The sequence below is a fragment of the Biomphalaria glabrata genome, chromosome 11 (genome assembly GCF_947242115.1).
Source record: "Biomphalaria glabrata chromosome 11, xgBioGlab47.1, whole genome shotgun sequence".
Taxonomy (NCBI): Eukaryota; Metazoa; Mollusca; class Gastropoda; family Planorbidae; genus Biomphalaria; species Biomphalaria glabrata.
In genome coordinates, this window is record NC_074721.1 from 5,652,329 (window position 1) to 5,665,872 (window position 13,544).

A 13,544-nucleotide genomic window follows, 5' to 3' on the forward strand; every position below is an offset into this window, starting at 1 on the left:
ATTATGAGTGAGTCTGGTGTGAATATACACTTTGGTTTCTTATATGTAATATGTGTAATATTGACGTTATGGTGTATTTATTTTGTCGTGTAGTTTTTATAATTATTTTTATTAATTTAAGCAAGGAAAAAAAAAGCTTTAGTGTAATTGCATCAATTATTTTGGATCCGTCTCTACATTGTTTGCGCAATTGACCTAGACATACTTACCTGTGAGATAGAAATATGTTTTGTTTAGCTTTTAGCTTTCTTAATGCGCTACGATCATATCAATTGTCTGGACCAGTTGTGAAAGGGGGAGGGAAGAAGAGGGTATCTTGGTGAATTTTTACACCATCGTTTTTTAAATGCATAAAAAAATGTTAACTCAGGGTTCGATTCCTCAAGGGACTGATTTAACTAATACTACCACATCTGTCAAATATGATTTCTTTCCCTTGTTCATACCAAAAAAAATAATTAATTACTAATTGTTAATTTGTTTTATTGATTGTTGTGTTGTCAGGTAAAAGAAAAAATTGTGTCGAGCTTCAGCTTAATCCGAGATTGGGTGTGGCAGAAATAACGTGTTTAAACCTTTTACAATACAGACTGACAGAGTGAAATAATATAAGATTTGTAAAAAGAAAAAAAAAGACTTTTGGCATGCTTCTTTAGAAAAAAAAAAAAAAAAGGAAAAAAATAATGTCTTGTAAGATAAGATAAGATTAGATACGATATTTTTTATTGATCCAATCAAATGGAAATTCAGTTTGACTACAATTGACCACCTCAGCGTAGCTACTGTAACAATAACAATATAGATGCAAATATGAACAACATTCACACCCAAGAATACATACACACTCACAACCAGCGCTTTATGCATTGGACTTCTATGTACTTCTCGATGACGACATATGACCTTGTAACATGTTACAACACAAGACTCTTCGAAATAATGCACTCTCAGGTTTTACTCTATAAATACTTTAATATTATAACAATTTATGTACACATGAACATTTCATTTCTCTTCCCGTCACTTTCTCCCGGCTTCCCCTTTTTAACATCCCTTCCATTCATTACACAAATTCGCACCATTATTCATGCACACCATGCTGCGCTACGACCGTAACAACCCCATTGAACACTGACCGAAAGTGGGATAAAGGAGTTTTAAAATCTTTTTGTTTTAGTCCTAATAGAAAGGTGATGACTACTTTGTTCATCTTCTTTTTTTGAAGTAACGTCTGTATTATATAAGATGTAACAGTGGTTTAATCTGTGCAGGTTGTCTTTAAGTATCATGTGTGTCACAAGACGCTAGCAGTGTGCTGGCGCCTGCTTTAACTGGTCGTGGTCTAGGGTGATTCTGGAGGCCCGACTGTTGACGCTGGAACTTTGGTGGCTTTAGCCCTGTCGCGATTTTGGTGTTTGTCTATATAATTAAGATATAAAACTAAACACCTGAATATAGTTAGAAAAACGTAGGCGTATAACTTTATTTACATCCAGTATAGAATCTTCCAAATATAACGTTTACATACAGGTATCAACAAAACTGGCCACGACTAAACTCAGATCTCTAATGACTAGGAACGTTAGATTCTCTATAAGTTTTCTCGTACAATATTAGGACGACAAACAGAAGCGGGAAATGCGACCGCCCGCTCTACAAAACCCACGCCGACTGTCCGTTCGTTTCCAGAGCAAATTCCCCTCCCATGTGGACTACACAGCAACACAGTGGTTACGTCCACATGCATCATCAGTGACGCATAACCTCAGTGGTTACGTCCACATGCATCATCAGTGATGCATAACCTTGGCCTCTGACCAATGATGACGTAGGCAGCGATCTGGTCAGAGCCAATATCTCCAAGGCGCCGCGCCAACTACCCCTTTTTCCCCAAATTTCCCAGGTCACCGCGCCCTCGTTGTAGACTAGGTCCCCTGGTCACGTCACAACAAAATAAACATTAAAGCACACAAAAAATACTTATTTCCCCTTCCAATAATAAAATAAATCTAATTCAACTAATTAAAATATATTAAAAACATAAATAATTGCATTAGCTCTAAAATATAAATAACAGTAAACAAACTTAACATTTTCCACAATAACAAGGCCATGATGGCGGGAGAGGGGTCAGCTAGGTTAACATTCCTTAGCCAGGCCCGTAGTGGACTGCGGTTGTTCTGCTACACACACACAAACGGGTGTGGGCTCACAGCGGTTTGTGACAATGTGTGTTTTGGAAAGATATCTTTCATGAAAAAGTTCTTTCAGAGATGATAAATCTGTTCTAGTGGTCTACGATGATCTTTAGTCGATGTCTATTTGCCAGTGAAGTAATGAAATCTATGCAAAAAAATCATCAGAAGGCTGAACCTTGTACCAGACAAGGAGATATAGACTTTGTTCAAAAGACAGTGCTGTCGGAACTGTTCGTTCTCGTTTGTAGCCTGTTACTTCGACCTTGTTTGTTGACTTGGGCATACACATCTTGACCAGCATCATAGTCAACAACGTTTTCGTAAGAAGGTGTGGGCCTTGTAGGAATAGCGCTTCCTTCCTTAGCCATGAGAACATAGCTGGATGAAGTGTTGGATTGTGGTCTATTTATTTCTTGTGTTGGAGACACATTATATACGTTTTGAAAATCTTTCCCACTTTCTCTTAGTCTAGAATAAAGGCTCGCTGTTTGGTCGGGTAGCGCGAAATCTACATAAGGCTCTTGGGCCGCTTTGTTAGCCGCGACCTGTTTGTCTCTCAAAATACTTTTATTTAATTCTACTGGATCAACAGTAGAGTTAGCACTGTCATGTGCTGGATTGAACTTCTTATTGTGACTACCATTATTATTGTTAGAATTTCGGGCATACGTCTCAGAATAAAGCTCATTGCTGCTCTTGTCATTTTTAATAGCACTACTTTTTAAATCGCTAGATTCAGTTGTTATTTCTGTATTTCCTGAACGCATATCATAATAATTTAGGTTGCTTGGAGAAACTGTTTGACTCGCGTCCTCGGTTTTCAAAAACTCATTAAAGGTAGGGTTAGGGTAAGGGTTAGTTGATGGACTTGAATGTTTTTTATTCGTTCTGATCTGTTTTTTCTTAACTACAAACACTACTATAAGTATAACAGTAATAGTAACTGCCCCCGCTACGCTACATCCTATTATCAAGGGCAGATTACCCTCAACATTATCTCCTGTATGCTGATTATCTGTGTTTGAGGCTGACGTTATCACGCTATTTATGACGGGGCTTGGTGATGTTTTAGAATCTATCGTATTTATTGAACTGGAAGTAGATGTTGATATTTGACATTCCTGCCTACTACTTGTAAGCCAATTGTTTGATGCGTTTATTTGCAATTCTTGATCGGCATAAAAATTAATACATTTTTTAACACACAAAGCTGCATTAGAAGAAAAAACATATTGTGTGTAATTCTCATGATGGATTGAATCTCTACCACAAACAAAATCATAATTAACTATCTGACAAACGTATGGTGAACTTTGGTCATGTAAATTTGAATACCTAGATATTTCTGCTTTTGTGGAATACAAGTTAATATTTTTGAATTGAAGTTTTACAGTGATCACTGTTTCGTTGCAGAGATCTGAATAAAATCTAGAATGTAAAAAAAAAGAGAAGTTAAAGTACAGTTTCACTATTTTGCAAAATGAAACAAACAACAACAATAATTCAAGGTCCGTACAGCCCTTGGGGTCGAGGCTCAGTAAAATAACTAGAAAGGCTTAAAAATAATTACTTTAGACATACAATTATCTAAGCATCCACAAATGTGCATTACTTCGATCTTAAACAGATAGGAAATGTATTTCACTAAATGTTTTGTATTGTTAAAGAAAACTTCTTGAAACGTATGTTTATGTATTGCCGGACCGTATTCAGAAAAGATAAAGCAAAATAAAAAAACTAGTATATTACATTAAGGATTTCAAATATAGACAGGTTCATAAAATCTGCATTCCATTTGTATTTTTTTTTATTCATGACATTAATTCTAACGACCCAATTTTGATAATTAAAATTGTGTATATTGTAAGAACAGTATTTGAATATTTAAAATTTTGAAGACATTAAACCTGAGACGCGCATATCAAGCTTGATTACGTTTTTATTTCCCTTTGAAAAGATTCATCAGATCAGTATTAGCCGTTTTGGCGCAGCCGTTTTAGCGCGGCGCTTTTTCGCGAGGGCGTTCTGGCGTGAGTAGTTCTGTCGATGTTTTACAAAACAGAAAACATTCTGTACTTTATTTTTCTTAACAACAAACATTATGAATGTTAAAAAAATTTCTTTGTGAAAAATTACCAGACAGGCGTAATTTTTGCTTATCAAATAATAAGAATAAATAATGCCATTTATAAGGTGTTGAAATTGTCGTCGTGTGCAGTTTAGAATGTTGGCTATGGAAACGTTAAGGTAATAGGTAACTACAAATTTACACAATAATAATTACATCACAATGCCAACAAAATGAGTTGAATAACACTGGATGAATTAATCTAATTTATAATTTTAAAAAAAGGGACTCGTCCACTGTTGTGTTAGTATTTATAAGGAAACCAAAAGCCCATATATTAAGACTCAGTCATATTGTCAAAAGTACAGTGAAAAGAACTGTGGTGAAATAGTTGCTATTTGTTTATGTTTGTGTAACGTCGTGAGAATGTGTTCACAACATTGATTTAGTGTGCTACAGTCCAAGTCTCTTTCGTCAGTTCATGTGTCGTTCTAGTTTAATAAAGCCTTGTTTTAGGTTACTCTTCAGTGTTCCTTTATTTCTTATTACAATTTATTGAACTAGAAATTTTCAATTTCATGGATCTATGTGCCTCACGTATCTTTTTTGGATTTTCGTTCAACACTATTCTCAGTCTGTAAGTAAAAGTAGTAATACAAATGGAACGTCTATTTAGGCCAAAAGAGCTAGACATAGAGCCTAGCTCGCCATCGGCTGCCGAGAAGTGGCTGCACTGGCTGAGAACATTTGAGAATTTCATCTCCTCAGTCTCTCATTGCGAGATTGACAAAAAGAAATTACTAGAAAACTACGTTTCTTCGAGCGTATTTCAGTATATAAGTGAGTGTACAACGTTCGAAGAATCAATCAAAGTTCTACAAAATGTCTACGTGAAGCCTAAAAGCGAAATTTTTGCACGGCACATGATAACTCTTTGTCGACAAGAGAACGGACAAACCGTTGACTCCTTCCTACTTAAGCTTAAAAGTATGGCCAAAGACTGTGACTTCAAAGCTGTCACCGCTGAAGAACACAGAGATATCTTCGTAAGAGACGCCTTCATTACTGGACTGGCTTCAAACAGCATAAGGCTGCGACTCTTAGAGAAATCTACTCTAACTCTACAGTGCGCCTATGAAGAGGCAAGACAACTCGAATATGCCCATAACCATGCCATGGCGTATAAAATCCACTCTGAAACTCCCTGTGGAGCTAGCGCCGACGAGGAGAGCCTTTCTCCAATGACAAAAGTAGAACACGAGGTGAGTGCGGCGACTAGTAAAAGATGTTTCTTTTGTGGAAACAGCCCACATCAACGCTTTAGATGTCCGGCCCGTGACGCTACATGCAACTTGTGCGGTAAGAGGGGCCATTTCCAGAAAGTCTGTAAATCGACCAGACAGACACTCAAATCTAGAACCTCAGCCATAGTGAAAGCAGATGATGACACGTCTCGGACTACAACCGTTGGATCTTCCTGGGCATCGACACCAGCGTCCGGTCTTACTAAATCTACTATTTCAATACTCGTCAATGGAGTACCATTGAAGGCTCTCGTAGATACGGGGAGCAGTGAAAGCTATATATCTTCTTCAATTGCTAAAAGGTACAAATGGAAATTAGAAACGTCCAGAAACAGAATCTACATGGCCTCTACACATCTTTCTCGCACTACTCACGGCCATATTTTCGCTAAAATAAAGTACAAAGATGAACAATATGAAAGTGTTAAGCTCTCACTACTAGATGGACTAGTATCTGATGTAATCTTAGGGCTAGATTTCATCAGCCAGCACGAAAAACTGATGATCCCATTTGAAGGAAAACGAAGCACTCTCCAGGTCTGTACGCTGAAAGCTGCACGAGTTGAAGCCCCTCGCCTCTTCGCTAATCTGGCTCCTAACTGCCATCCCATAGCCACTAAATCTAGAAAATATTCTATGCCTGACTCCAAATTCATTCAAACTGAAATCAAGAGACTTCTATCTGACAAAATTATTGAGCCTTCCACGTCCCCGTGGCGAGCCCAGATAATTGTAACAACGAATGAAAGGCACAAAAAGAGAATGGTTATCGACTATAGCCAAACCATCAATCGATTCACTTACCTCGACGCGTATCCCGTGCCAAAAGTGGATGAACTGGTGCAGGAAATATCTAAATACTCAATGTACAGTACATTTGACCTCAAAAGCGCTTACCACCAGATACCTATCAGGGATGATGAAAAGCAGTACACGGCGTTCGAGGCTGGCGGAAAGCTTTATCAGTTTTGCCGCATTCCTTTTGGAGTGACAAACGGAGTCGCCGCATTTCAAAGGACGATCAACACAATAATTGAGGAGGCAGGCATACAGGACACGTTCGCTTACGTGGATAACGTTACCATCTGCGGACTTGACTCCATTAGCCACGACCAGAATCTACAGAGATTTCTCAATGCCGCTAAAAAGTACGATATCACCTTCAACAATGATAAAAGTGCTATTGCGACTAATAAAGTATGCCTCCTAGGCTACGAAATCTCACAAGGGCAATTAAGACCAGACCCCGAAAGATTTCAAGCATTGAGAAACCTACCTCCACCACAAGACATGAAATCACAAAAGCGGGTGATTGGACTACTGTCCTATTATTCTCAATGGATCCCAAATTTCTCCAACAAGATCCATTTATTGGTGAACAACAAAGCCTTTCCTCCCCCTGAACAAGTACAACAAGCTTTTAAACAGCTAAAACACGAACTTGAAAACGCTGCTGTGTCGACGATAGACTACAATCGACCACTAACAGTCGAAACAGATGCCTCTGACATTGCGATTGCCGCCACTCTTAATCAAGACGGCCGTCCTGTCGCCTTCTTTTCAAGAACACTCACTAATAGTGAACGCAGACACTCAACAGTGGAAAAGGAAGCATACGCTATCGTAGAAGCCCTGAGAAAATGGCAACATTACCTTATCAGTAGACCCTTCACATTGGTTACAGATCAACGCTCAGTGTCTTTTATGTTTGACCAGCAGAACAAGGGCAAGATCAAAAACGAAAAGATTCAAAGATGGCGACTGGAGCTTAGTTGTTTCCAATATGACGTCGTATATCGACCCGGGAAACAAAACGCTGCGGCGGATACCTTTTCAAGGAACCACTTTGCGTCAGCAATGACTGGAGAAGACCTCAAACTGTTACACAACAATCTCTGTCACCCAGGGGTCACGAGACTCCTCCATTTCGTTCGGACCAAGAACTTACCTTTTTCCTGCGAGGACGTCCGCAAAGTGGTAAACCAATGTAAAACTTGCGCTGAACTGAAGCCTAGATTCTTCAGTTTTCAGGCACCCTCATCAAAGCTACCCAACCATTTCAGAGAGTAAGCATTGATTTTAAGGGGCCACTCCCATCTGCTACTCACAATAAATACTTATTAACAATGGTGGATGAGTACTCACGCTTCCCATTTGCCTACCCATGTCCCGATATGTCCTCATCCACTGTCATAAAGTGTTTAAATCAGCTGTTTTCCTTTGTTGGGATGCCAGAGTACGTCCATTCTGACAGAGGTACGTCCTTTATGTCGAGGGAGGTGCAATTCTTCCTGCACGAGAGGGGAATAGCTACAAGTAGAACAACCGCCTTTAATCCTTCAGGCAACGGACAAATTGAACGACTAAACAAAACTCTATGGAACGCTGTTACTTTAGCACTGAAAGACCTCGATCTCCCGATCTCGAGATGGGAGCTTGTCTTGAACCAGGCCCTATACTCGATTAGATCATTACTATCTACGGCAACAAACGAAACTCCACATGAGTTTTCCGGTTCAACCGGAAATCCTCCTTCGGGATATCTATCCCCACTTGGCTATCTAGCCCAGGTAGAGTGTTGCTGAGAAGAGAGAACCGATCTTCAAAGTATGATCCTCTCACGGAGGAAGTCGAATTGCTGATGTGCAACCCCCAATATGCTGTCGTACGGTTGCCCAGCGGTAAAGAGGAGACGGTCTCTCTAAGACGCTTGGCTCCCACCCCCTCCCCATCCACAACAACAAGTGAACCTTCGTTCTTCCCTCAGGGTGAGGATAATGAATATCCTCCAGAAACTCAAAACACGGAAGTACCAGTCAACACCCCTACGGTGATACAAGAAAGGAAAGAACCCCTGGTAGGCTCTGAGGACCTCCGAGCGCTTCCTCTTGAAAATACCCCACTTGACGCTCAGGAACTCACTAGTGACTCCCAAACTGTAGAACAGGATAGTCAACCCCGTTACAACTTGAGAGAGAGAAGAACCAGACCGAACTATAGAGTCTAGAGTTGTTCCTTTATTGCACTACATATGTTCTACATAAACTGGCATTGTTTATCTCTTGCTACTGATACTAGAGTTTACTTTTCACTTACTTACGTACATGTCTACTTACTACACTATTTGTTAATATTTAAAACAGAAACTAGTAATTGTTTATAAGTCATACAACAGATACTGGTTTTTAGGTTTCTTTGCATCACCATTCACTATTGTTTACAAGAGAAATTAATATTTCGACACTATTTATTGATCTATTGTATTACAGGCACTGGCATTCTCTTTTATTTATGCTATTGGCCTACTATATTACTATACTTGCTATTTTAATTCTAGGCGGGGTGAATGTGGTGAAATAGTTGCTATTTGTTTATGTTTGTGTAACGTCGTGAGAATGTGTTCACAACATTGATTTAGTGTGCTACAGTCCAAGTCTCTTTCGTCAGTTCATGTGTCGTTCTAGTTTAATAAAGCCTTGTTTTAGGTTACTCTTCAGTGTTCCTTTATTTCTTATTACAAGAACACAAAGAAAAGGGCACTCAATGAAAAGCTGGATGGACAACGTGAAAGAATAGACCAGCCTCTCTGTTGATATCCTGCTAAGAATAGGTGCTGGTCAGCAAAAGTGGAGGGATTTGGTAAAGCAAACTGTCACAGCACCCCTACGACTCTAAGTCTAGAGACAGATAGTATGACAGATATTATGCATTAATTAATTTTTTTTTATAATTTAATGTAAACATATAGGCCTACATTTTTTGTTAGATGGCATAACATATTTTAGAAAAAGAATGTGGCTTTTCATTTGTATTTGTGTGCTTTTGTTTATTTTCTCTATTTATAACAGAGAATGAGCTGGCCTGTCATTGATAGAGATACTAGTCAAGGCAAAAGACAATAATGGATGGAAAAAAGACGGTGAACTAGTGGTGCCCCAACGGTCCGACTAAGGGAGTGGTGAAGATGAAGTTTAGCACTTTTGGTTATAGGATATCATGCTCTAAATTTGATTGATCCATTACCAATTAAAGTAAACAATAAAAGCTTTGCAAAAAGGAGGTAATGTCGCTTTTTGACAATCGTAATTATAAATATGCATTGCGATTTTCTTACAGGCATGGTTCACAAAGTAAAAATGGTTCTGACTGAGTAGAAATCTTAGAATTTTAACAATCTTGGCGTACAAAAATAAAATGTCTTCTCTATCGTTAAAAAGGAATGGACCATTAGTAAAGATAATAATATGTATTCTTTAAAATTTATTCACCGTAAACCATTTTTATTTTGTTGTAATGTAAAAATAAAATCTTACATGTTATAATCTGCTTCAGACAAATTATAGATAAGTGAAAAATTTAAAGATTTGACGTCCACAGTTATAGTTAGGTACTGATCACTATGAACTGAGTGCACCATACTTGCTATTTGCATCCACAATATAATGAAATTCCTGTTAGTAGTTGTAATTTTCTTAAATTTAATCATGATCTAAAAGAAATAAAATAAATACGATATTATTTAATTTTTACACAACAAAGCAAAAGGATGTCGTGAGATGTTCACAGATTAGTACCATTGAAAAAAAATATAATTGTTATACATAGTAAACATTTTTTAAAGCGACAAAAAAAATGCAACTGCATCAACGTATCAACCCTTTCGTTGATAACTTTTAAGAAATTGAAAGAAAAAATTAATTCTATGATAATATATATATATATATATATATGTTAGGTGCGCATGCTAGTGTAAATGTGGAATGGTGCGAATGCGTGTTGAAAGGAGGGGAAACCAAAATGGTGGAATAGAAACTAAATAGTGTTTATAGTGTTCATGAAGATTAAATTAATTATAAACTATGACGTTGACGTTTTGTGTTGATATATTGTTAAAAGAGTCTCTTCATATAACAAAACGTTACAAGTGGCGCCCAACGTAAAGGTAAAACCCACGTATTCCTATATACTCTATACACAGTTGATCTCCTGTCAACAGACAGTAGAAGATATTAAAGTCTAGATCCAGACACAGAATAATATACGAGTCGACTATTAGTAAGAGACAATGGCGGACAAGGCTGAGGTAGCAGCGTTGAAAGAAGAAGGGAGGTAATTGGAGCTTGAAGGGGCGGAACTAAGAAAATACGTAAAAATTTGGAAAACAAGGGCATCCGGCTACAAATACAATTAACAAAGAAGTCGATGCTATGATTGATGTAAAAAAGAAAAACAATCGAAGGATATATTGCAAGGACTGTTTTTGTAAAAGCAGAACATTTGACATTTTGTGACCATATTATCTACCTTTTTTTTATTGAATAAGGGATTTCCATGGCATAATGGAAATGGGGAGTAGATAAGACCCAGAAATGAAAGCACATCTGCAATTCCTAATAGGTAATAAACGTTCTAGCTAACGTCCACCTCGTGCATGAGCAATAACGGCTGTAAGCGACTCTGTATTTTGTTTGACAACACATCTGACATAGAACACCTAACATACCACACACTGATTAGATCAGAAGTTATACGATTTTATGGGAGACAAAAAAAAAAGCTGAAGAGATCAAGTTAATATCTTAAAATGTCTAGAAAAGTTTGAGCTTTAATATATGGAGCTCAAAAATATGAAAATGCAGCTTCAATGTCTGGAACCATCAGTACAGGAAATTTATTAAGAACCAACAGAATAGCTATTTAATAGATGCATTCACTCAAACTATGTGGTCAAAATTTTTTTTCAGAAAATAGCTTTTTGACTAGCATTTTTGATACGATTGAAATACTTATTTTCGTTCTGCAATTATTGCATCTAAAGACGCAGCTTAAGATCTTTTATTTTACCTATCTTTATTTTTTTTTTTGTGGTGGGAAGGGGTCGGGGGGGGGGGGTAAATGTACTGGAATGCCAAAGATACACAAGAGTTGAGGCATATCTTTAAACTATTGACAGTGTGGTGACTAATTAAACCTTTTCTTTAACAAAAGCATTACACGTTAGCGCAGTGTTTTATAAAATAAAGGCTCTCCAAAAAAAAAAAGCACTGTGATTAAGAAGAAATAAAAATTAAAAACAAGAAGAAAATGGCAGGCGAGCGACCACAAGATGCCGACTCATTATTTAAGAAGAGAAAAAAAAGGTTCATTTGTATGTACATTGATCGTTTTTAACTCTGATATCCTTAAAGACATTACCTTTGAAAATTAAAATGATGAGTTTTCAAGTTTGAAATCCAGATAAAAAAAAAACCCAGTGTAATTGACTTATGGTTAAATTGTTACAAATTGAACAATACATTAATGGCAATGTCTTCAATTCCCAAGAGATAGGATGTTTGCAGAGTTTCACATGACTACACAAACCAATTGAACTGTAGATAAATTGTAATAAAAAAACTAAATTTTAAAATTTAACAGACACTCATTTTATAGTTAATAATCAAGTGACGTAGGGAATTTTAACACTATATTTCTTACATTGCAACAAACAAACAAAAGATTTTTTAAGGGGGGGGGGGTGACACACTGAGCTGACTGCACGAGTGACACCCACCCTAGTGACGCCACTTCTGCATTCCTCATTAATATTCGGACTCGAAGACAAGCGTTATTATTATATAATAAATGAAAAACTGTCATGAAATCCCCATATTGATGAAACTATTTAAAATTTAAATAAAGCAAATCAAATAAGAATATAAAACTAAAATTGTATTTAACCTTGATTGGGACCCCTTAAGTCAAGAAATCATTAGGAAAATGGAACAGACACAAAATAGAACAGTGTAATTCATAACAAACGAATATTCACATTTGACTAGTACAATCACTACATTTAAAAAGCCTTCAGGATAAAAGGCTTAAATGTAAAGTAGCAATTATACATAAAACACTGAACTATAATCTTCAAATGCAAAAACAAATTTCAATAAAATACTCAGAAAGACACAAAGATAAAGGCACATTCCTCGTCCCATATGCTAGGACAAATTTGTACAAATACTCCTTCTTCCCTAGTGCTATTAGAGGATGGAATGGGTTGCCTGAGCTAGCCAGGAAAACCAGTGACTTGGCAAAGTTTAGGTCATTGGTTAGTATCCATGACTAGATGCATGACGCGTAGGACGTAATCATCTTCTTTTTTTTTTTTTTTTTTGAAATAACATCTGTATCTTATATGATGAGATAAGAAGATAAGCTATGTAGGCCTATATATTTTTACGTAAATCTAATATAGATTAAATCTACATTCATGATCTAGAAGTAGATCTAGAGTCGATCTTTAGAGTTCTAAATCAGAACTTTAGGTCTTGTGTTAGATCTAGATGTCCATATAATAAAAAACCTCTTAATAACCGCATAAGAATGTCATCCGCGCTGGCCGATTCAGAAAATGCGGCAGTTCTACTTCAATGCAATCTAGCGGGTTCGAAACCCGATATCAAATATTTTTAAAATCATTTAATAAGATTTGAATTTTATTCGTGGAGGTTTTGTCTTTTTTAAAAAATATTTTTTGAAATGTTTTTCTTGTTTCAATGATATGATTACATTTAATGTACAACATATTTTTCGAAATATTTATTACATAAATTAATTTTTTAAATATTATAAATAAAGTAATACTTGCAATATATATATAACTTACGAGCTCTGGACAAAAAATATCTTAAATGACAGTCAAAAATTCATTCCACAGCAGGCGCGAGTATAATATATTACTACAAAACAAAGTAACGTTAAACCAGGAAGTAAAAAATAAAGTTTTAGGTCTTTTCTAACTTGCTGAACGGGTTTTTAAATCTTTGCACATTACATGAGAATTCTCGAATTCAGAATGCTGTACCAGATAATAGCTCCGGCTCCGGCTTTGCCTAAATATTCGGCAATTTTTTACCTATCCGGCGATAGTCGGCTTCGGCTGAATATCACTGAAGAATAGTTAGCCGGATACTAAAAAGTACACAATGTATA

The 13,544-nt window shown here is 36.8% G+C and overlaps 1 protein-coding gene across 2 annotated transcripts; it reads right to left on the reverse strand.

Annotated features, from left to right (window-relative positions):
- Window positions 1-704: 704 nt before the first annotated feature.
- LOC129921788 (uncharacterized) lies at window positions 705-13,297 on the reverse strand. Of its 2 annotated transcripts, XR_008773774.1 has the most exons (4): window positions 13,219-13,297; window positions 9,884-10,059; window positions 1,806-3,626; window positions 705-1,764 (listed from the first exon to the last, which is right to left on the reverse strand). XR_008773774.1 is itself a non-coding variant. In XM_056004643.1 (3 exons), exons 2-3 carry the CDS (start codon window positions 10,054-10,056, stop codon window positions 2,405-2,407), a joined length of 1,395 nt encoding a protein of 464 aa, XP_055860618.1. In that variant the 5' UTR covers window positions 10,057-10,059; window positions 13,219-13,297; the 3' UTR covers window positions 705-2,404. The 2 variants fall into 2 exon arrangements, 1 of the variants encoding a protein (XP_055860618.1); XM_056004643.1 differs by having other exon boundaries at window positions 705-3,626.
- Window positions 13,298-13,544: the final 247 nt, after the last annotated feature.